Below are 26,038 nucleotides of genomic sequence, written 5' to 3'. Positions count from 1 at the left end.
CCAAATTTAACGTAAATTTCATTTCCAGAAGAAAAGATAAAAGTTAATAACATATTATATAAATAATATTTAAGATAATATACTAATACAACAGATATGATTACACACATCAAGGAGAAACAATCAAACTTAAGATAAATTTTACTGGCAGGAGAAAAGATATTTATCTTTTATAACCTTTTAATAGCATGCAGAAACCAGGTTACGAATAATGGAAATGTATTTGTATATTCAACTTTAAAGTTAAATATACTAATACATTTCTACATTTCATAACCTGGTTTTTGCATATTATTTCATTTTTCATGAGCAGCAGACAGGCCTTTAGCATGCGCAAAAAGATTTCAAGTTGGTTCATGCAGGTAAGTTTGATTAATGCCGGTCAGGTTTACACACGAAATAATAAATAAGATTAGATACCTTTTTTATAGCCTTTGTAATAATATAAGAGAAAGCAATTTGGTTGGCTTGGTTTGATTTTTTTAATTTTTTGGCATAAGAGTCGTAGTGGGCTATACTGCACTAAAAGACTGCTTAAATTCGAAAAAGGAGCCAAAGAAGAGAAATTGTTTAAGGAGTAAAAGACATAAAACGTCTAGAATTTGGAAAAATTTTGCCCAAATGAGCACACAAACGAAGTTTTAAATTTTGAATAACAAGCCAAAAGAGTAAAGAGAAAAATAATTTAGAGCAACATAAAAACATTTCTAACAGAACTGGGTAGAGACAAAAACGAACACAAAAGGGAAAACACAAAAATTGGAGAAAAAAAACTATTTTCTGAAGGAAGGAGACCAATTTAAGATGAGGGTAAAGGTAAAGTAATTTGGTATTCAGCTAGTAATGAAAAGACAAATAACTATAAAACGAAGTTTGAAACGAAAATAAGACTTTTAAAATTAATTTAAGCACATTTTGTTAAAATAAAAATTTAAGGTGGGAGGAAGCACTTTTAACGATTTAAAACTATTTAAAAAAGGTGAAAAATATTTTTCAAAAGAGAAGAAATAGATTAAGTTGAAAAATAAAGTAATTAGGCATTTCTCTCATACCTTTATATATTAATAGGCAAGCAGTTTTCTTTTGGTACCGATTTCTCCTCTGTTTGTGAACCGATTTCCTTCACTCTTTTTTTGTTCAGAAGCAAGTGCCGAGTTTTAGTGTCATCAACAAGAATTTTTGAAACTGAACGCTAATTAAAGGAGAAATTAATTAAAAACGCATTTTCGTCCTAGAGGGCTCTTTCCACGCAAACGGATGGTCAATTTTTTTCAAATTTGATATGGTGAGAAAGGTCCCTAAAAAATACTCCTAACAAAGAAATTGTCAGAGCGCTTTAAGTCCAATAACCTAAATCCACTAGAAAAAAGTTATAAGCGTTTTTTAGTTAGCGAAAATCAAAACTTTTAATTTTATCTCTTTTTCATTGTTGAAATTTATTGTTGGAAGCGAAAAACATTAAGTTTTACTTCATTTTTTTAAATCGCTTTTTCTACACGAAAAATGCATTTTAATGCTTCAAGCTTGGTATGGTTGGAAAGCTTGTGAAAAGTACTTTGAAAGATGTTCTACCCGGTTTACCGAGCGAAAACGCCAACCTGCTAGAAGCAGTTAAAAGTTGGTGACAATTCAATTTTATTTGCTTTTTCACACGTCATAGTTAGCGCGAAGAAATTGATGGATAATAATGTGGTGTTGCCAATTCTCGCTTGAGCATAAAGAAATAAAGTACTTGCATTTGTTTTTATTATTGAGGCTTTTTGGGTAACTACGGGCATTTAAAATATTTTCATTTTGATTATGTTTTCTCGATTTTAATATTTAAATAAATCATTTTTCGGAGTGAGGGAGGACCTTCAGTTTCAATAAAATCATCTGCTGGGAAAACTTCCAGTGCTTTTGCATTGACAATTCTATGTTGCTGCAAGTACAATTCGTTCATTTGACTGTTGGAAATTTTATATTTCTAACGACAACGGTCATGTCTACTTTTACAAAAAATATTGTTTGTTCAGAAGTTTTACGTATTGAAGGAGTTTTGCGGCATCATTTCATTCAGGAAGACTTCCAAAATTATGAAATTAGCAAACTTTATCCACTGTTGGCACCAATGCCACGGCGAGAAATATATTTATTTTGCATTCGTAAAAAAAAAGAGGAGAGAAATGTCTATTTGCAAGGAGCTGACTACGAATGAATTCCCCCCCCCCTCGTGACAAGGGGGAAGAAATAAATGACAAGAGAGACATCAAGCCTTCTTTTGATAAGATTGTTTATGAAAACAGTGTGACATGTGGTAATGGGAAGAGGGGGTATGGTGAAGTGTGAAACTTTGTGACAAAGGGGAGAGGGATCAAAAATTTTGAAAAGTGCATCAGTCAGTTATCCCTTAAACCGTAAGCAAATCACAAACACGATTTTTTAAATAAAATTGCACTATTATTGCAAAGTCCAGTGTTTTTGAATGGACAATTTTTAATGTAGCAAGTAGGATTCGTTCACTTTACTGTTTGAAATTTTATATTTCTAATGGCAGAGGTCAAGGACATGTACTCAATAATATTAAACTTTTAAAAAGAAATATTTTTCATCCAGAAGTTTTACCTATAATCTGAGTTTTGAAGCATCATTTCATTCTGGAAGATTTCGGTAATTAGGAAATTGGCGCTCTTTATCTATTGGCGTCAATTTTTTGGCACCAATTGCAGAGCGAGAAATGTTTTTTCTTTGCATACCAAAACATAGAGTAGGGAAATATATATTTGCTTACCGTTACCACAAAATAGGGGCAGTTCACGAATGAAGTCCCACTTTAAGGTGGAGTTCACGAAATAGTAAGTTTTTGACAAGGGAGAGGAAAGAAAAGACAAGAGGAACATACAGTAGGGAGAATGTGACAACAAGCCTTCTTTTAGTAGGAACGTTATGAAGAACAGTGTCACATGTGGAAAAAAGGAAGATGGGGTATGGTGAAGTGCAAAACTTTGTGACAAAGGGGGGGGGGGGGGGGAGTGTCGAAAATGTGGGAAAAGTCTGACATTAATTATGCACCGCCCTTAACCATAAAAAAATCACAAACAAGATCTTTTCAAAATGAACTGAAATGAAATAAATGAATGAATGAATAATATAATGAAATGAAATTAATGAATTTTTTTAAAAATGAACTATTACTGTGACGTCCAATGTTTTCGAATAGACAGTTGCCACGAGTAGAGTTCGTTCATTTGTTAGTTGGAAATTTATATTTCTAATGACGAAGAAGCAACTTACTCAACAATAGTAGACGTTTTATAAGTAATATTACTCCCATACAGAAGTTTTATGTATAAACTGAATTTTGATGGTTCATTTCATACAGGAAGATTTTGAAAATTGGATAATTGGCAATTTTTATCCATTGGCGTCAAATTTGTTGTTTCCAATGCCAGGGCAAAAGTGTTTTTCCTTTGCATATGTAAACAAAGAGTACAAAAATATCTATTTGAATAGGGTTAGCACAAGGCAACATGTTATATAAAATAAAATTGTTCAAGCCAAGAATTTGACGACCACACCAATTCCTTAATGGGGTTGTTTCCTACAATCAAAAATACTACTTTTAGTCACTGAAATTGATAGAATAAGGGAAAAAAAAAAAAAACATGGAGCCAGAAAAAACTTTTCACAACAGTTATTTTCTATTAATTTTTTTTAAAGTCTGATTCTGGAAATAACGCGCTGTCTTTATGACATTACAAGTGATGTACTTTGGCGTGCTGCTCCATTGCCACTTTAAATGTTTACACTTTGCTGTCAACCGCATTTCCAGATTGTGATAATTTGCAATGTGCGCTAATAGCATCAGTGAATGGCATTTCATCGCTTTTAATGCAATGTGCAGAAGCATAAAAAATGAACTTCAAACTGCGCACCAATTAAAATATTTGTTAAAAAACATTAATTTATTTTTAAACTATTTAAAAAATGGCTAAAACCCATGTTTTTAAGCATGATCTTTCAAAAAAAAAAAAAAAATACTTTTAAAATTTCAGAAATGACCACACTATCAAAATATCCCCTTTCATCCACTTATTTTGAGATTAACCGGCAAAAAGTAAAATTGGAATGAACTACTACTGTTTGGTTTTGTATGTACAGATAAAAATTGTACGTTTCCCCCGATATGCAGTAAACATGAGTAAGAGCAGAAGTAAAAATGTTGGAAATAGTTAAATTCATTCAAGTTTTCTCAAATATTCATTTATGAATATAGTCGAGTTTCGACCACTGGGCGAACACTAGTAAAAAGTAAATAGCCGGAAACATATTACATGTCTGTGCAAAAATAGAAAAGTTCAGAATTCACTAGAAGACACTAGTTACCAGGGCATAGCTAAGGGAAGGGGGGGGGGTGGAGACACCCCCCCCCCCCCCGAAACATTAGTCTCAAAAAAAAGAGGGAAAAAGAGGAAAGAAAAAAAAAGAAAAAAAATCAAAACGACTTTTTTCTGAGTAGCAAAGGTCAAAAATTCACTTCGCTCCCCCCCCCCCAATGCCATTGAAAATCTGCTCCATGTGTGACCCTCAAGCATAAAGACGCCTCCCTCTGCTACGACAATTTTTTGATAATTGAGTGAAATTTGACACTTCGCTTTAGAAAGGAGATTGATTTGTTAAATCCACGTATATGCAGCCTTTCTTTGTCATAGATTCTGCAAATTGCTAAATATGTTTAATGTTATGAGCCGCCCAGTGAGAATATTGCATACAGTCCAATCTGTATATTTCGAATTTCACATTAAAGAAAAAAATCGAGATAAACAGGTTTTGAAATACGGGAGCTTTAAGAAACTTTTTATAGAAATTTGAAATATGATAGTGAAAATTTGAAATCAATACTAAAGACAATATGGGCTCTTGATTAAAATTCCTCTTTATTGGTTTTGTTAGGTATTTACTCTATTATTACATTATTAAGTGCTTTATTGCGAGTTTAAGGAATCATTTTGACAGTAAAAGAAACTTTAAGCATATCTTTTTCAACAAAAAGTCTTTTATTGCTTTTTAGTCCCAGATTTTTTTTTTTTTTTGGATTCATTATTTATCCTCTTGAGGTTAATCACTTGAAAAAAACTTATACTTTCTTTTCACTCCTACCATTTCGGCTTTCTAAGGAATCACAATTTTAAGAAAGAGAGCAACCAAAGAGCAGTACTAATACAGATAACAGAGCGAAATGGCTTTTAACTTGAATGACCTTTAATCATGAACTTGAAATGTTCATCTTAACATGTCAAACCTGTGAATTTCACCCCTTTACTCTTCTACCAAGAAAGTGCGCGAAATGACTGTCCTTTGATTAATCTTCATGGAAAGCCTATTCGTGACACGCATTTCTCCCTTTTTTTCCACTGCTTCCTCAGCTCTTGAAGACAATTCTTCTGTTTCTGAGTTGAAGAATATGTTTTTGTTTGCTGCTTTAAAGATCATTGGATTTGGAATCCGAAAATGATAGCATAACCGGAATTCGAGACGATAGAGGTTTTTGTTGGTCTGGTCTCGTGTGTGCCATAGGTCATAGTCAAAACGATCTTTGCTAACCAGAGTATCCATTTCAATCACATTGATTTTTCAGTCAGTATTTACTGAGTATTCCTTTGGAAACGTGCAGTCTGTTTAAAATAGTACATTCTAAGTGAAAATTGTAGTATAATGAAGCGAGCAAGACCGATAACAAGCTTTTTACAACCCAAAGAAAAAAATTAAAATGACGAAAAGGATTGCTCTAAAAAGGGAATGTTAACGTCGTCTGAAGAAAACGAAGTACAGTCTGCAAAGCAGCATTAGTCCCATCGGATCCTTCTGAAGGTAATTTTATTTTAATTCAAAAGAAAAACTGCATAACATTACATGAATAAAATGTTTAAAAACGAGATGAATCTAGATTATTTCTATTAGCTTGGTTCGGATTAAAAAGTAGAAAATAAAAAAAGACTTCTGTTTATAATACCTGAAAATTGCTGTTGCTCTCTCAAATAGATATTTATGTAAATTCTAAAGCAGCTAATAAAATTAAAAATAAAGACTTGAAAGGAGAACAGATGGTATGCATTTGAGCGAATAACTTTCTACCCCCTATACTTCTTCCTTAACTTTTTTTATTCAAATCTTATCAACTACTTTAGAATTAGCATAAATGTAAATACATAAAAAGCAACATATAAATATAACGATATGAAAAGCAATTTCATTTTTTGCGGATTATAATTCAAGAAGCCTTTTTTTTTTTCATACTTTTAGTGCAAACCAAGTTAGTAAAAATAGTCTTTATAGTCTGACCACCGATGAGATTGAAAGTCAAACATCCAGTTTACAGGCGGAGATGGAAGTATCTATTAGCTTTCAGGGATGCCAGCTTTTGTAGGTGTGTGTTAGCCTCCAAATTAAGCAGTCACACTGAAATGAACGGAATACGCTCATCAGATATTTGATTTCCCCTAATTTGGATAGACTGGTTTTGACAAGACGTTGTTAGAAAATTTCACTTTAAATTAAATGGAGGGAAAAGAAAAAAAAGTTAAATTTTCCATAACATTAAAAAAATAAAAAAATTCTTTGCTTTTGTTTTGTTTGACACAAGTATCAGGATTGGGGCACCCCATTCCCAAGTATGTAAGATTCACCGCCCTCTTATTTTTTTTAATACTTAAAAAATTTACACACACACACACACACATATATATATATATACATATATATAAAAAAAGAACCCCCCCCCCCCGGGGGTCGGAGGGCTACGCCTCTGCTAGTTACAAAAATATAAACTTTTTTTAACAACACAAAATGAATAAAAAAATTAATACTCTGTATTCAATCAAGTGCACATCGAAATCAAGGAGGTTAAAGACACTAAGGTGCAAAAAGCATCTTCTAATAATTTAAAACTGCCCCAAAAATAAACTAACTACAGTAAAACCCCTCTAATGCGGACACTAATGGGACAAATTTTTTTGTCCACAATAGAGGGGTGTCCATAGAACAGGGGTTTAATAATGTTATTTGCCTTGGAATCGGGGAAATAAAAATTGTCCGCATAAGAGGGGTGCCTGTTAGGAGGGGTTTTACTGAGTGATAAAGTGATGGAATGAAAGATCGAGTAGCAAAAACAAATGAAAGAAACAATATGACAATCATCCGTATGAAAAAAAAAAATGCTGGAAACAAAGATACAGTCGAGCCTCCATATATCGAACTTCCACATATCGAAATTTTCTATATATCGAAATCTCAGTAAATTTCAATGTTCATTACATAGAGAAATTGTTTCTATATATCGAAAAAATCTCTATATATCGAATTTTTTTTGAGACATTCGTAGATTTATTTTTTCCACTTTAAACTGTTTGTCTCATGGAAAAATGAAAGTTAGGGGAAAAAATTATGTTTACTAAAGGTTGCTAAGAAACTCATAAGAAATCTGGATTTGAGGGGTGTGTAGATAGGTCGTTGTTCCGTTCTGAAGTTCTTAGATTCCCTCAGGTTTATTTCAAACCTTAGTGGTAACCAGTAACACTGTAAAATCAGTTTCACGTTATCCTTTTTGTCTGTATTATCATTCCTAGTCTTTTTAGCTTCAGTAAAAATCATTCAAGTTAAGTAGATTGATTTTTTACTTTTCTCTCGATTACACTGCCAAAGCGAAAATCCCCTCATGTTGCGAATCAAGTTGAACTGCGGAAGAATCAAGATGTATGAAGGCACAAAAATGTAATTTCTGTTAATTTTTCAGTTATTAACTTTCGTTTAATCCGATGCTCGTATAAATTAGAAATTGGGTTTCATGCATGAAAATTAGCTTTAATTTTAATGTTTTAGGTGATTTTTATGATAAAATAAGATCATTTCTATATATCAAAATTTCTATATTTCGAATTTTTTTCCGGCAATTTGCTACTTCGATATATGGAGGTCCGACTGTATTTATTACAAAATTATGAAATAAAATTCAAATAAAAACCTTTTAACATTAAATTAAAATTTTTAAGTGTAAAATAATAAAATGAAATAGCTACCCCTCCCCCACCAAAATAGAGAGGAAAAAAAAAACTCATATTTTTGTGTAATAAAATTATTTTTTTTAAAGATGGTTTGTCTTGCAAAAACAAAAATATCCTTCTAAGGGCATCCATTTATCATTTGAAAATGCTAAAACTTTCAGATCCTGTTATGTTGTCATAAACTACAATACAAAAATCAAAGCAAATATTGCATTTGTTTTAGTCAAGTAATCAACAGCTTACATGATTCTTGCATAAACAGTAGCAGATGTTTGAACTTAAAAATAGGAAGAAAAATCAAAATGCAGACCTAAAATAAATTTGTTCTTAAATACGGGACATAAAATTTGTAATAAAATAATTGAACTAAATAAATAACAAAAAAGGTTAACTGAAGGATTTATTTTTTTTTCTTGCATTCAAAGTTAACTTATGTTTCTGACTCGTCATTCATGGGGGTCAATTTCTCCCCTCCCTGGCTGGCTTGGAAAATAATGCTTTACCTAATTAAACAATCAAAACGGATTGTTTTATTGGTTTGATGATTTCTTCCTCCCTTCTTGTTCCTTCTCCCTTCATCAAACCAAGAAGGCCTAGATATCATTCGGGGGGGGGGGGGAGTTGAAGAGTTCAGTCCCTTCTTCACCCAAAACTTTGTCACGAAAAAAAGGAAACATCCCTGCATGGCAAACATAGTTTTTTTAAATCAAAAACAAAGATAAGTTACTAATGTTTCCCAATGCATATACAGTAGAAGACCGTTATAACGATGACCTGTATAACGCAATTCTCTATAAACCGCACTACTTTTCAGAAGTAAACAATAGGTTTTGAAGTTTAAAAAATCCCTCTGTTTTGCTTTGCAAAAATAAAAATTATTAGGCAAATTAAATTTTCAAAGTATTTCATCTTTCCATCTCATTTCAAAGTTTTTAAATTGAAAATTAGTACTCATAGTAAACAGAAAATACCAGATGGTTCTTGAAAATGCAGCTGTTATGCAAACCATGAAGCTAGCAGAAGTGCAGGATTTTGAATGTGAAACATATTTATTTGGGAATAACTAATTGTAATAATGGTGCTTTAACACTCATTGCAGATAAAACTCATTCTGAAGTGCTAATATATAGATATATATTCTGAATATTAGTTTCAAAATTTGTGAAATGATCTATATAATGCAAAAACCTGTATAACGCAAAAGCTCTGTTCCCAAGGTATGCATTATAACGGTCTTCTACTGTAATCTTGTAAGGAAGGCGTGTAGCTTCTCTCAATCTGCATCATACAGCAAAATTATTCATTCTGAAACTTTTCATGAAATTGCAATTGAGGGGTGAGCACCTGGCATCTAATGCTGGTACATATCTCCCCCCTCCCCCCCTGCTTGATCAGGCGTCACGAGTAGTCCTTATGATAGAAGCGCCGCATCGGCATAGTTGCCGCACTCTGCAAAAAGTCTGTCAAAATTTTTTTAAATGCTCAGAAACACTGTACTGCCATAAACGCAGTACATAAAAACAATGATCAACTCATGGACATAGATGGTATATCCAAGTAGAAAATACTTATTCAAAAAAAACAAAAAATGTTTATTTGCGTGTGGCTCTATCTCCAACTTTTAAAGAAAACGCGAAGGAAGAAAAGGAATCCCGCATTTAAATCGATTTTTCTCTAAAGACACAGAATATTTTGCCACTTTTTTTCTTTGCAATGCACTCTTTGCAAAGAAAGAAAATAAATTTATATATGAAAAAATAATTACTTTCCTAATTTTTTAAAAGTGTTTTGTTTTTGCAAATTTCTCTTATCTGTCACTTTTATTCTGTACTAACATCAATGAAATATGTACAGGTTTTTCATTTTGCTTCCTTATATTCCTTTCAAGGTTTTGCAATGCCTTTGTTCAAACAGGGGTTATTGTGACTCCATAAAAAAATACCTGAACTTTTTTTCTCAAGAAGAAAAAGTGTTTTGAAGGGCATATATATATACACATTACGTGTATGTACACATTATTTATATGCATAATTATTTGTTGGGGCTAAAACTCAAAGTTTTAATTTGACTTAATACGTCCATGTGCATGAAAGGAATGAAATTCTTTTAATTTTTCTCATTTCTGAAAATCTTTCAAAGAATGTTTTATTTCCCTCCACTGTATCTGAATCCTTAACCATTAATTACATTCATTTACTAAAAGTGCATAAAGATTTCAGAATTAAATAAGTTTGAGGCAAAAAGGGCAGCATGCATTATGATCACTGTGCAATAGAGCTAGGCGATATGCGAATTTTAATACCACGATATATTGCTCTCCAAATATCGCTATTTTTGATACATATAGGTCGTTAAATTTCAACATTTTATGGGTGGGGGGACTGCAAAGACTATTACATAAGCATCTGCAACCGAGAAAAGCCATAGACCATCTTGGTGAATAGCTATAGCAAGGATTTTCATGTGTTTGTGTCGTGGGGGGGGGGGGGGAGGGTGGTTATGAGGCAGATTATACCACAGAAACTTTTGGAGAAATTAATTTAGAAGAATTTAAGTCTTTTTATTAGTGGGTGGCAATTCTTGAGGGAAAAGGGGGCTTGGTAAAATTGAGGGGTGCCATCGCAGACGGGGGGGGGGGGGAATGGGCACCTCTAATTACATCATCTTCATATTAAGATATGCAACAGAGAAACGCTATTAGTCATCTTGAAAAGAAAATATTAAGGGGGAAAATATCAAGTAACCCTCCTTCCTCATCTTGTCTAGCCTTTATTCCGTTTCCCACCCCAGCTCTTCTTCGGTAATTACCATAGAGCTTGCAAAACATGACGGTAGCTTATGCTTCATACCAAAAAAAACGTCTTCAATTTGGACTTTCGGCGTTTCATTAAACATCAACCAAAATTTTACAAAAGTGAGTTTTTCTGAAAATATAGGAGTTCCGGTATTTTTGAAAATAAAGATACCGGAAATCAAGATAAAAATACCGGAAATCCGGTAAAATACCGGAACGCAATCACCCCTGGTTTAAAACAAGCTCCATTTTACTTATAATGGCTTTTCACACACTTTTCGAACAGTCAACTGTTTGCTGAATAATAAAGATCCTAATTACTGGGTAGATAATGTATAATTGTATCAGAATGTGTCAGCATCTATTTTTAATTGTTTTGTTAAAACAATTGATTTAAAATCGGGGCGATAAAAAGATAACTGGATTGTAAGCAGGTCATCTGTAAAAAAAGTCACACTTCTGAAAATTTAAGGTTTTAAACACGCAGACGTCGCGGCGTTTCTTCCAGAAATTACTGTAGGCAGTCAATGAAATGCTATCTCCTCGCTTCTTTTCAAAATTGAAAAACCTGCAGAAAATTCTCGGTAGGCATTGCAAAAATAAGAATCACAATTATGATGCACAGTTAGAAGTGCTATATTGAAAAAAAGTGAAAAAGTAGGAAAAAAAAAGGAAGAAGTAGGAAAACAAGGAGTGAGCTCCAAAAAGTAGGAAAAATAGGAACTCTTCGGGGTATGGGTGATAAGATGAACTTTAAAGTATAGTGGGAGAAAGGGAGGTTTCTTAAATGCTAACTTTACCGGTGGGCAAAATTAGGTTGCAGTAATGGCAATGTCTCATTTTTTTGACATTTAAAAAAGTTTATAAGAAAAACAGGAAAAATAACACTGCCAATATTTTTCTTAAATTGAATTCTTGAGCAAATTTGCAAAAAAATACTGACTTTACTGACTAAATTTTGAAAAAACTGACAAATACTAACCAAGATGAAGAATACTGACTTGTACTAACTTTTACTGACCAGTTTTATGCCCTGCAATGTTTAAATTATAACACTCCCAAAGCAAAAATGGGCCAGAACTTAAAAATTGCATAAAATTTTGTGGAAAACCATGCAATATTACTGTGAAGAAGAACCATACAATAAGGTAAAAAAATTACAAGTCAACATTTACAATTTGTTCGAGGATGATAACCAGCATGAAGAAATTTTTTAATGCTGTTAAAACTTTTGAACTGGGTGGCCATTAAACATTTTCCGAAAGAGAAAAATTAACTAGAGAGATCTTGTCGCAGAGAGACTGAACTATACATATATATACATAACAAGAGAGCAAATGAAAACTGAAAAGGCAAACCTACTTCATGAAATAGCATAGAATGACCTATTCTGGATTTAATTTCTTGATCATCGTGATGTGGCTTGGGATAATCATCACGAAGTTTACACCAAGCGTTTGTTGGGACATGGTAGGAGAATAATCCACTAAAAACAGGTTCAGTACAGATGCTGTCATCACTTGACAGAGGACTAATGCTCCATAATAAAAAATAACTTTTATAAAAAACTAGACATGAACTACAATCAAAACTAAAATAGTTTCACATATTTTATTTCAAAAACAAAGATTTAGATTTATGTTTTAGAGTTGTACTCCACTTCATACCTTTAATAAATTATCATTTACTAATTTTGAGAGAGAAAATAAATTAAATACATACTACAGCAGTATTTCAAGAAAAATTCCCTTCCAATATTAAAAAATAAGATAGAAAGCACTACAGTCAATTTTGTTATCACGACAACCAGATTTCACAACATTCCAGATGTTAGGTCACGTTTTCAAAGTCTCAAATTTATGGCACATAATCTTAATGTCTTCAGGTTTCATAACATATTTAAATGTAAAACTCTTCGACACTTCTAGAATCTTAGACAGGTGGAATTTTCCCCCCAACTGAAATATTTGAAGTAAAATAATGAAACTATCTGGAAAAGGTTATTTGTTGTAATTTTATGTAAGCCATAAGAGACTTCTAATATAATAGCTCATGCACGCTATTTCAAGAATAACACGGTGTGTACCATATTTTCCTGTACATTATACCTGGCAGTGTATAATTCGCAGGCATTGATTAAAATCAGCCTGAAGAAAAAAATCTTCGTATAATCTGGGGCAGCGTATATTCCGAAAAAAAGGAAGTTGTTTTGATTTAACACACAATTTTAGCAACTAAATTAAAAACGTGGAGTAATAATATTTAAGGTATGATCAAAATTAATCTAAAATATAATGACTTCTTCTTGAAATCATAATTACAGTACACTAATTACTTACAGACAAGAGTCTAGAGAAAGGATTAAATGGTCTGGCAAAGTGCAAATGTAAACTGCTTCTACTATGACTGTATGGTTGTTTATTTTACATAGCTTGAATTTTCTTTTGAAGTGAAATATGGTTGTTTATTTTACATAGCGTGAATCACGTCAGAGGAAAAAATACAGAACCGGTCTCTATTGATGAATCCTGCTGAAAATTGAGGTTCAATGCATTGGCGTTGAGAAAAAGAGAGTAGATAATCCCCAGAAAAATATGGTATGCGAGTTCTGAACATGACAGATTTTAGAAATGACATATAATAGAAAGGAATCCAAAGCAGATGGTTTGAAAAGAGGTCTACAGAAGGACAAAGACCCTAGCTACCCTCCCAGCTCGTCATTGAAAGCTTTTCGCATGAGAGAAAGAGAACATTCAGGCCTTTAGATTGACAAGGAACACACAACCTAAAAGCATAGAAAAGAATGAGAAAGTGCTCTTTCATGTTGGAAAGGAGGGGAATAAGCTGTCGATATCTTATCAGGTTGTGGTCAAAAGTGACCATTAGTTGACTGATTTGAAAAATAACTTCCTAGAAAGCAGGATCCCAAGTAGCATCAACTCATCGGATTTTGCTCGGTCGATTATCGACTCCTCCTAAACTCATCGCGTAACGTGTGCTGATATCGTTGCGATCAGAGTTCGAGAACAGGTTTTCGATGAGTTGTTTTTCATCGAAAAACGAAATCCTAACAATCAAATTTTCCGATTTGAATTTGCCAGTCCAAATTTCATCGGAAAAAGAGGGCGTAATGATCAAATTTTCCGATGAAAATTTTCTGAGCGAAATATCATTGAAAAGCGAAATCGTAACGATCAAATTTTCCGATGAAAATTTGCTGAGCTATATTTCATCGGAAAAGGAGATCTTAACGATCAAATTTTCCGATAAAAATTTGCCGAGCTACATTTCATCGGAAAAAAAGAGTGTAACGATAAAATTTTCCGATGAAAATTTGCCGAGTTACATTTCATCGGGAAAAAGGTAGGTCGTTTAAATTTTCCGATGAAAATTTTCCCAATCTAAAATTTTTGGAAATTTTCCAACTGTTAAAATAGGATAATTTTTATTATTCGAATATCCGACTATTGATCAAACGTAAGACCATACCGATCAACATTTAGGGTTCAGAATCGGATTAAAAATGATTGAGACTTTGACTCCGAATCCGACTCCTGGATTTTGGAAGGGTTTACTCCGACTTGCTGCAAAATCAATTCAACTTCAACTCCACGATTCTGACCCCGATTACCTCACTGGAATTGCGAACAAAATGAGACTCCGACTCTTGAATGACTTCTATCTCCAAATCAATTCCTTTCTGTTCAATTTGACTCCCAAAATTACCGACTCCGACTTGGTTTGCGGGCAAAATGATCGACTCCGACTCTTCACTAGCTGGCGCCACAAGCATATTCACTGAAAAAAATTCTCACTTTCCGTTCAGAAATCTGTCATGGCCATGGCCCCCGATAGACGGCGCTACAAATGATTTTCCATTTAACACATTATTCTCCTCCTTGAAAAGAACATTACTTGTCTAGTGGTTAGAATATGAAGCTCGTATTCCAGAGGCCTAGGGTTCGATTCCCAGCCAAAGCAACTTAAGTTAAACTCATGAATCACGTTCATGGAAAGAAATTAGAAATTAAATAAACAAGTTATTAAAAAAACTAAAAGATGTTAAATAATTGTCCCAAATGACATCATTCGAAAATACCCCTCCTGAATGTTTTCAAGATGGCAAACCCCCTTCCCACAGTTAAATTGTTTTCCTCCTGTTTGTCCCTATATCGCGGCTGTTACTACTTTTCATCGTATTTTCATTGTCTCGGAACAGCACTGCTCGTATATTACTCCAGATCTCATTGGTATAGTGAGCAAAATTCATCGGATTTCGATGATCGGATTCTACTATTGCCGATGAGACATATTGGAGAAATTTCCGATGAAAACTCATCGCAATCCGATCATCGGCCGATCAAAGTTTGATCGGATTTTGATGAATGGTCGATGATCGGCCGAAGAGTTGATGTTACTCCGGATTGTTTGAATTGTTATTGAAAAGGTAATACCTACCACTACCCATATTGGAAAGTGTTTTAGAGCAACAAAAGTGTAAGTCTTTTTTTATGATTTTAACCTAGTCAGCCAATAATTCAATACTACGGTAATTAATTCGAATTAAGAGCATCAATTTATTAATGTATTGAATCCACAATTTTATTATTAAATATTACTTAATTAAACATTTTTCAACTTTTACGATGAAGACGATACTCAGTAGACAGTCCCAAGGGTGGACGTGATAACGAGGTTTGACTGCATAACTAAATAATTGTTGTGTGGCATTTTACAGTTCATTATAACTATGACTTGGATAATACGGATCTTAAGACTTTACCTTGTTAGAATTCTTCCACCAAAAACATATATGGTATTCTTCTCAACATCCATGCATATCTGGTGATCAAAAACTAAACTTGGGCCTCCCATGGCAGCTGTATCATCAGTAATTAAAGTCCACTGGTTGGAATCAATATCATACACATAAAAGTCACTCTAAAAAAAGTAAGCAATTTTGAATTATATAAAAACACTACCAGTGATGAAAATTGCAAGCAAGCAAAAATTTTCTTAAAAACAAACAAATAAATAAATACAAAAAGGAAAGAAACAAAAAGTATAGGGGGAAAACATACAGCGTACAATTGAAAATTCTGCAGAACTTGATTTAACAAGATTTGTTTTGGATAAATTTAAATCAAGAAATGAATGAGAATACATTTAAAAATAAAACTCATAAATATTAGTCAAAAAAACATAGCTCATCAAAAAAATTTTATATTCAGGGATAAAATAAGGCTTGAATTTGGAGGGGAAGGGAGAAATATCTGTCTTTAACCCATAGTTTAGGAGGAATTTTGTCAATATAAGGGCAAATTACAATTTTTATCAGGATGTCAACAATTTAAATCAGTGATATTAATCATGATAAAAAAAATGATTAAAAAAATCATTGATTTCAAACTTACTCATATATCTTAATAGGCATTGTTTATAAAGTATTCACTAAATATCAAATAGTTCATAATTTTTACCTTCATATATTTTGGAACTCTCATTGAAGAATCAAGGTAGCGGCCTATAGTGAAGATTTTTTTCCTTTCAGGATCAAGGCACATTTTATGACACGAACGAGGAGTAGGTCCACCCTAAATAAATAAAAATCAAATAATATAAATTTATCAAAAAGTTTAGGATCACAGCTAATTTTAAGACCTACCTGAAGAGTTGTATCTCTTGACAGACAAGTCCATGTGCCTGTTGGAATATGGTAACACCATAAATCTGCTAAGTCAGTTGTTCCATCCCATCCACCAAATAAGTAAATATTTTCTAAGTCAGGAAAAACAAACTTAGTATATAAAACCCAACTATGAAGAGCAAAAAGAAATGTATCATTAAAACAGGTTTTAAGGTCTCAAGGAAACATTTTCAAGACAAAAGAAATGAGTTTACAGATGTAACGTATACAATTGACAAATACCTGTGTGTACATCAATGCACATCTGATGACCCCCTCTCATTCCAGGTCTATTGTCTTCAGTTTCTAAAATCATTTAATTGAAATCATTGAATGTCACCAGTCATCTTTATGTATCACTGTAACATTTTCACGACAGAGTTTTAAGTAAAAATATATGTTAAAAGATAAATAGTTACCTGAAGTTTTAGGTGGAGGAATCAGAGGAATCCATCTAGCTTTATGTGTCTGTTGTTCTAAAAAGTTGTCTAGGTAACCATCTAAATAAATTCAAGAAAAAAGATGCAACACTCAAACAAAAAGTATAGTACACACAAATATTTTAAAATATATTGCTTTGGGAAGGTAAAGTACAGTATCTGCATAATTTAGTTTTTGAGATACAGTAAAATTTTCATAACTTAACCCTTCTCTTTTAGAAACACTTGATGTCTTTAAAAAAAAAAATTTCCCCTGCACTTTACACAACATCTTTAACATATTATCTATAGTTGCCTCGAAATTTATTTTTCGAAACACTTTATGTGTTAAAATTTTCGCTCAGAATGAAGTTTTAATTGCAGTGTTTTCTTGGCAATTTTTGTTGTAGCACCAGTTCTGGAGATTAGCTGGAAGTTTTCTACATTTTTTCCTGGAAAGTATAAGAACAGGGGATTGGGGTGAGATAATAGGGGAATGTGGGACAGGGGGTTGTTTTTCGTAGCTAACCAGCTTTCAAGAGAGAATGGCAAAACATGTTCCTCATTATTCTGCATTTTTAACTCCTACAAATTGATCAGCAAAAAGCATAAATTGAATGTATTTGAAGCTAAAACGTTGAAGTTTGAATAAAAGAAAGTCAAAACTGCAACTCACTTCAAAATAACTTGTCAATAGTTATACAAAGTACATCGATAAATATAAATATTGTGTTTGTGAGTAATTAATTGTGAGAGTTACTAGTGAAATTCTTTCAAAACTTTGATGACTCGAAAACTCCAATTTTTTTCTTATCCCGAGAGATTTGAGATATCGGCGTCGCACTGTATTTGAGGTAATGTGTTTTAGATTCCATACCAAAAATAGGGAAATGTTGGAATTTGATTTTATTCATGCTTTATTTTTCAGTGGAAAGCCAATAAGTAAGCATGTATAAGAAAGGTAAAGTACATTAAGTAGTAAAAATGCAAAAAAAAAAAAAGTTTACAGATACTGCACTTTACCCTCCAACGGCAGTGTATAGAGGTGTGTGAAAAAAGAGCCAAATTTTCATGCAAGTTTTTTGCTTTGCAAAGGAAAACAAAAACTTATCCCTTTTTCAAAGATGGATCATATCAAAAGTTCTCAAATTATATCATTACATCTTGTTTTATGTACAACTAATTTGTAACCATTTTTAGTTGCACCACAACATGAGATAACAATAGCAAACAAATTTAAAAAAAATTTGAAAACAAAAACTATTTGTTTCTAAACAAATCACAAATATAAATTCATTGAGTGTGTATACGATATAAAAATGTATATATGAATAAAAAATTTTAAAAGTATAATTTTCTGCTAAATAAAATAACTGAAATTAATATTTAACATGAATTTGAGTGGCAAATCAGCAACCTTCTGCTGCAGATTTCAGAAGTTCTTCAACAGCAACATAGTCACCTTCAACAACCTATTAACAGATGAAATATATTAAAAGCAGGCCTTATTTATTTATTTACTTTGCAGTTAGAATTTATAAGTATAATAACTCAAAGTGAAACACTTACTAAACATCGATGTAGTTTTGACAGAAGTTCATCTTCCAGTTGAATACGTGTTTTCTTTTGTAAGGATTCAAATGCTTCTGTGTAATTGTGCTGTCTAAAATGTTTCAGACACAGGCGAATAACTTCTCGTTCACGGTACTGTAAGATAAGTTAAAATATATGCTGTTAGCTTTATACCTAAAATATACATTAAAGAAGACATTGATTGTAATAATAAGCATTAATTTTTTTTTGAGAGACTACATTTTCTTATTCATTAATGAAAATATACTGCTTTGTAATTATTATGTACAGGGTTGATCCTTAAAAAATTATTGATAAACATGTGTATGTTGCTTCCAATCACTCTTGAGAGTAAATTCTGAACAGAACAAAACATTTTTTGTTTTCATGGTTTATAAGTATTCCCTGATTAGCATACCATAACAGAATGCATTTTATGATTTGCGGGTAAACTTTCAACTTCTTTACTCATAAATTTTTTTAAATATATCTATATTTTTCTTTTTTATTTATGTGCACACATTTCAAATTTTTTAAAATCAAGAATTAATGTTTGTGATAATATTAATTTAATTTCTTTTTTCTATTTTACAGTATATATGCAATATAGCAACCTCCCACATGTGACATGTTTCTCCATACCCAACCATTTGTTGTAATACTTTCCTTATTGTTTTCATTGAAAATTACCTGATAAAACGGTTACTTCTAATAATAAAGTGGCTTAAAAGCCAATTGGGCACTAGCTAAAATTTGAATTTTCAAGTCTAAGGTTTGCCATTACATTAAATAAAGTTTGCAACATGTAAACAATCTAAGTAAACAAGATCAGTAGAAAAAATTTGAATTAATTTCAATCGGATTTTCTTTCTCTGCAAAAAATGTGAGGTAAAATAATGAAAATTTTAGGATATTTAGGATAAAATTCAAAATATAAGGAATTTTAAGATAATTTTTTAAAAGTTAGGAATTTCAGGACAATTTAAAGAAAAATAAGAAATTTGGGACAACTCACTGACTTATAAAGAAATCTAAGGTTTGACTAAAATAAAGGTCTCCTTTAACATTTCAAACTCAATTCAAAAAAAAAAATAATAATAATAATAATAATAATAATAATCAAAGTCTTAAACAGAAAAATTTATTTATTTCAAAATATATGAAAAACAATACTTACATAATTAAACCAACTCACACAAGACTTCACAATATCCCAGTCATCTATTCCTTTCAACTGCACATACCAAATACTGAAGTTAAAACTGGGTCCCCAAGACTGTATGGGAACTAAAAGAAAGCAATCATTAATACAGTTGAACCTCGGTAAAGCGCCAACCTCAGTGACAGTTCGAAAGCTGGCAAAAGTCGTGGGTAATGATTTAACAAAGTCTCACCAATACTTCATAAATGCATTTTATGGAAATATATTTGAAATCATGCATTTTAATTTTCAAATGAACTAAGAATAATAATAGTAAATAGATTATGCAATAGGTTTTCTATTTTTCATCTGCAGGTTTGCAGCTTGGTTTTTATTTTTAAACATACAATTCTTATAGAATTCTGATAAAAATCGTTCACAGAAGCATGCATACTTGTGTACAATGTCAATCATAGATTAATCCTCAAATATCCAGACACGAACAGAGAAGGGGCTCAAGAATAAATGCAACTGTAGTGTGAATAGTGAAGTGTCAAAATGAAGAGATGGGTAAGAGAACCAGTGAGCTTTATAGGAACATGTGGAGAAGTTTCAGAAATAATGCTTCTTGGCGGTGGGAGGCAGATTAGTGGGTGAATGGTCAACAAGTAAAGGTGTAGCTGAAAGGCATAAGAAGTCTGGATACTTACCTGGTAGCTAATTCTAAAAGCATTTGTAAGGGGATGAGTGATAAGTGCATGTGATGTATTTCCGATTTCCCTCTGTGACAAGTGGACGTTTACTGAGGTAAATTGTTTATCTCCCGCCATGAACTGTTTGTTGTTTGGCATAATCTTTCAAGATCTGAGTTTAAAGAATAATATTATCATATACTGGATGCAGTTTCCGGCGGAAATTACAGGCGATTGGCGAACAGCGGCGGTTTAGTTCAAGATTTCATACTACATTCCTATACAGAACGTTTTTCTTTGGTGAACTACGAGGGTGAAAGTTTTTTGAGGGGCGATTTAACGAGGTTCGTCTGTATTAATTTTTAAATAAGATCAACTAACATCAGTTTTGAAACTTGAGAATTCTAATTAAGTCAAAATTTATAAAATGCAACACATGAGAAAAATATTGAGTAACTGAGACCATAAATTAAAACACATTGCAGAGGTGCAGATAGAAGTTTTTTGCTATATTGTCAAATCCTGGTACAATAACCCCTTACAGATTTAACTCCAAGAGTAAACAAACACATGTATGCATGCAACACTATCTGCTACAGCGGTGGCGCCCAGCCTATGGCCCGCCCGCAAAAGCTGATCCGAGTAGCCAGTTGATTTGTTCAATGTTACAAATTAAAAATTTGGAGCCGAATATTCAGAAATTGGTTTCTGGAAAACATGCATAAAATAAAATAAGCACCAAGTAATGATAGCTACAATTATTGATTTGAAATTTTCTTTCTTTTTCTATATTTTCTCACGTTTAGAAAAGAATGAACTATTGAATTTTAAGCCAAGTAAACACAATTTACATAAATTTCAAGTTCACTTTTAACTTGAAAAAAAATCTGCAAGAATTGTGAAGCATTTCTGCAAAATTACATCTTTAGCTAAAAGATATTTGCAGAGAACCTGCAGTTTCTGCAGAAAACTCATCTGAGTTTCCCCTTCACATCTGAACATAGTTGTTCTGCAGTTCAGGCATCTGTTCTGCGACGTACGTCGCAAATCCAGCAGTATTCTATTACAGGTTCCGGACTACTATAAAAGTATAAACCAGTGCTATAGAAAACAGCTCTTTTAACTTTTTAGTTTTAAGATCAAGTTTCATTAACTCTAATGCTAATTATTTTAAAAGTTGATGAGCAAAACTTATTAAATAAGCTTGAATAAATATTTACACACAAACCTATTTTAATATATCGACAAGCAAACATATTTCCACCAGTTTTATGCTTAACATCAAATGCTTCTGTCTGATTGTTGTTTTTCAAGCCACTGCAAAAATGAAATTGAAAATTTAAAAAAACCCACAGAAAAAATACAAGAAATATTTTATAATCCTACCTTACTGTAAAATAACATACACTCACATTTAACTAGAGATACGCTGAATATTCGGTATACTACATATTCGGCAGAAAAACTGAACATATTCGATTCCGCCGTATACTTTAATATTCGACAACCAAAGAGAGAACAAATTTTTTTACACAATGAATGAAAGTTCTAACATAGTACAATAGTAAATTAATTGAAATTGAAACTTAGTAATATTACCACATTCAAATTATAGTTCAAGAGAAAACACTCAGATATTTAATTATATTTTACTGTTATTATCCGTTGATCAACTACTGAAAAGAGTAAAATGGTAGAAAATCACTTGAAGAAACTGTAATTTGTAATGGTATTTTAAGAAACTTTGTTGGAATAAATGCAACATTATTCATTTATAACAATGGGGGGGGGGGACTCGTCCCTTTCTTGCTGACACTCACCAAACCACAAAGATTGCTTGGTAATCTCTTGTGTTCCACAAAAATTTAAATTGCCTGTTGAGAAGAAATATATTGAAATACACTTTACAATAAGAAGAAAATTAAAATCCCGCTCCCCCTTCTTTAGAAAATTGAATTTAAGTAAAGAGATTATAATTAAAAAATCTCCCTAGATAAGAACTTTCGCTTAAGTATAGACACTTATGTCTTCTGTGCTAATTGGGAAAATTGAAACAAATTTCCTCTTGTGCAGAAAAAAAAAGCTATTTTGAACGACATAGCATGTTAAAGGGGTGCAAAATATTTCATTCTTTCAATAGGTAATTTATGCGACATTTTAGCTTAAAAATTAATTATAGAAAACTAATTCAAGATTTAAAATTTATATATATGCTCTGAGGTGCAAACTTCCTGGGTCTGAAGTACAGTGAACGCCAGTTAATTGAATCAGCTGTTAATTGAATCAACCGCTTTAAGGAATCAAAACTGCTTTGAACAAGCATGACTCATATAAGCAGCGTCCACTGTAATTTTGAACCAAGTTTCAAGGTTATAGATGCTATGGGGTCTCTTGGATATAGGGGTGCCACAGACATTTTCAATTTTGTTGACGTTAGTTTTTAACGAGCTACTGTGCGCATCACATGACTTCCTTTTATTCCAATTTAATGTCAATTGTAGTCCGGTCAATTTAGACAAAGGAAATAACAAAAATTCCGGGAAAGCTAAATTTTTGTACAAACCTTGGGTTCAGCATTACAAATAAAGTGCCAAAAGTCCCCATCGATCCCATGTGCGCTAAAAAAGTTATTCGGGGTTAAAGGTCAAAATTTTAGGTTTTTTGGATTTTTCTCAAAAACGGTAAGTTTTATCGAAAAGTACCACAGACCAAAGTTGTAGATCGCAAAATTCTCTATAAAAATGGTCCTTATGATTTTTTTTCTCATACCTCAAGACTAAACCTTCCCAGATATTGCGTACTCTCAAAAGACAGCCAGTCATTTACAGAATCCCCTCTACTAGCGTGGCCTTGAATAACATCTGGCTATTCTAGTCCGTGTGGCATCGTTCACGTACTCAGAGGTGCCCAACCCACTAAGAGCAAAGGTGCACCCCCCACATTTTCGAGGAAATCCCCCCCAAAAGCATGCCTCCCCCAAATAAAAAATACCCCTCAAAACAATCCCCCTAAAAATTTCGATGGCGCAGTGTGGGCCATGACCCCTCCTAGGGGGGGGGGGAGGGCACCCATGACGTACCTGCTTCTTTTAGAGTTAAACATGCAGTTCGAGTGAGTAAACGTATTTATCACAAGCGTCTACTGTTGTTTGTGCTGATCAATATTTAAGAAAAATGTCAATTTCGCTTTATTTGCAATAAACTTTTGACTGAAGGTGAAACTGTTGTGCTGGACAGTTGTGGAATGCCAACTTTAATTGATGCAAGTCTGGGGAGAAGTTATAAGAATGTTGATTATTTAAGAAGTCAAAAGTCCGTTACAATTCGCGTGGATTGCAGAAAATCATACATCCGGAAAAATTCAATCTCTGCAGCAACGTGAGGATAAAGAGGCTAGTACTTCAAAAGTAAGTCCTCCTTGTACTGTAGCGCGGTTAAGTGAATTTGAATCCAGCTTTTGTTTTAAAAAACACTGCTTATTTTGTGGCTGTAAAGCGAATGAGGAGGCTGAGAAGAAGAAAACGCAGAATAATGAAAGAAAAATTCATAAAGCAGCGACTAAATCATACTCAAAATTAAAACGTGCAAGAGCTCAGAACGATCTTTAGCTAATTTTAAAAGGGATTCTTTGAATGTAAGTGTGGAAACTTTATAAATTTTTCTGTGATAATTCTGCGTTTTGTTCTTCTCAGCCTCTTCATCTGCTTCCTCGCCACAAAATAAGCAGTTTATTTTACAACAAAAGCTGGATTCAGAGTCACTTAATCCCGCTCTTCTTCGAGGTGAACTTACTTTTGAAGTACTCGCCATGCTCATTAGGGTGGATTGAAAAAAATCAAAATCTGATAAACGCTAAGTAATAGCCCAGAAAAGTTGCCTTTTGTAGAGATATTTGGTTCAACAAAAGGATTTCGACCGCAAAAAATATCTTGAGGTGTCGCTCGCGCCTCGAAGTTAACCATAAATGCATAAAAACTGGAAAAGGTTATAATAATTTCATCAAATATAAAAATTTGAGAAATTTGATGTTATCGCTCTTAAGAGCAGGCTTTTTGTGTAGATTAAACATTGCATAAGATCATTTTAATAATAAACTGTATTTTAAAGTACCACACAAGCGTTGAGTCTTGAATTTGACCAATATAGTCAGAATTGAATAACATCGTGTTGCTCTGTACTTAGAGAACAAAAATATTAGAAGTTATGATTTGTAAAAGTTTGCTTTCATATTAATTAATTCTTACATAGATACGAAAAAAAATAAGTAATAAAAGCATTTTTTATCTAGTAAAAAAATGTTTAATTCTCCACTTAGCAGATAACTTTGGCTCAAAATATCAAATTTACCTATGATAGAGAACAAAGGTTAAGTATAAAAATTTTAAAATAATGTGGCTTGCAACAGCCCACATCAGTCACCCTTTGAAACAAAAGACGTTGCTAAAGAAATTTTAATGGGTTTTGAGCCCTCAAACTGTAACCACATTGATTACAATCAAACATAAGTTTGGCATGCGAGTTAAACTATTTTACTTCTCATAATTTTCAGTCTTGATTGAAATTGTGGCTTGATGGTATTGTGGCTTAATATTTCTAGATTCTAATCTGACTCGAATAAATCCATACCTTTTGGTTAGGCAGCAAACTGTACCTGACATTTATTTTTCTTATTTTACCTATCGTCTCACTGCATTAATATGACATGTGAGGTTTTAAGTACCTGACACTTCTTTTTCTTATTTTACCTATCGTCTCGCTGCTTTAGTATGACGTGAAGTTTTGAAAACCATACTACTCAGTAGGTACGCCACCAAGCAATTTCTTTCAAAGTTTTATCAGAAGTCCCCTTTTTGAAAGAGGGAGCTGCCGAGTTTTACCAGTTCTGCTTATCGATGAGCTCATAGCAGTCTCTCTGCTTCAAAATTGAAATCTGGAATTATACATGTTGATTGTCCATCTTCGAACTGATCATCGTAATCCGTCTTGAAACAAGTTCTCTGATGATGGTCATCCGCAATGCCTAGTGTTATATTTTTTAGATTCTCAAAGTAACCAGTTTGCAGAACAAGAGCTGATGATAAAAACATAATACAATGGCAAGTTTAAAAAATTCGATTGTATAGCAAAAATTTACAATTTACGATTTCAACTTGAGTTCTTTGATAAGCAGAAGGGGGAAAACTCGGATCATCTTCTTAAGAAAGGAATATCAGATAAAACTTTAAAAGAAATGGTGCTTGAGGGTGTAACTACTGAATTATATGAATTCCAATACCTCACGTTAAACTAAAGCAGTGAGACGATGCGTAAAATTAGACAAAGAAGAGTCAAACACAGTTTGTTGTCTAACCATGAGAGATGGATTTCTTAGAGTCAGATTAGAATCCAGAAATCTTACTCACAATGTATCACTAAGGCCAAACATTGTCAGAAGTCAAGATAATAATGCGACTTGCCAGCCAAACTATGTTTTATTGTATGAAATGTGGTTACAGTTTGAGAGCTCAAAAAACATTTAAAAGGGGGTTGTTTTGAGGGGTATTTTTCTCAGTTTTTGGAGGGGGACTCTTGCTTCTTAGGGGCGGGGGGGGGGGGGGGCTCCACGATATTGAGGGGTGCGCCCATGCCCTTAGTAGGTCCGGCCTTTTTGGGTACGTGAACGATGCCACACGGACTAGAATGTTATTCAAGGTTGT

The 26,038-nt window shown here is 32.8% G+C and overlaps 1 protein-coding gene across 2 annotated transcripts in view; it reads right to left on the bottom strand.

The window, feature by feature from the left end:
* LOC129217213 (muskelin-like) overlaps nt 1–26,038 on the bottom strand; it is a 75,823-nt gene that overhangs the window by 32,910 nt on the left and 16,875 nt on the right. The window contains exons 4-13 of one of the 2 annotated variants that reach the window (XM_054851483.1): nt 21,572–21,660; nt 19,688–19,797; nt 18,508–18,645; nt 18,356–18,410; nt 16,939–17,019; nt 16,763–16,825; nt 16,499–16,611; nt 16,314–16,427; nt 15,617–15,774; nt 12,196–12,370 (exon numbers count right to left, since the gene is read on the bottom strand). In XM_054851483.1, the coding sequence (XP_054707458.1) occupies nt 12,196–12,370; nt 15,617–15,774; nt 16,314–16,427; nt 16,499–16,611; nt 16,763–16,825; nt 16,939–17,019; nt 18,356–18,410; nt 18,508–18,645; nt 19,688–19,797; nt 21,572–21,660 (1,096 nt within the window). The remainder of the gene's footprint in view (nt 1–12,195; nt 12,371–15,616; nt 15,775–16,313; nt 16,428–16,498; nt 16,612–16,762; nt 16,826–16,938; nt 17,020–18,355; nt 18,411–18,507; nt 18,646–19,687; nt 19,798–21,571; nt 21,661–26,038) is intronic. The other variant, XM_054851484.1, reaches the window with a different exon arrangement.

The sequence above is a fragment of the Uloborus diversus genome, chromosome 2 (assembly GCF_026930045.1).
Source record: "Uloborus diversus isolate 005 chromosome 2, Udiv.v.3.1, whole genome shotgun sequence".
In the NCBI taxonomy this organism is placed as follows: Eukaryota; Metazoa; Arthropoda; class Arachnida; order Araneae; family Uloboridae; genus Uloborus; species Uloborus diversus.
This window is presented reverse-complemented; position numbering and strand designations above follow the sequence as displayed.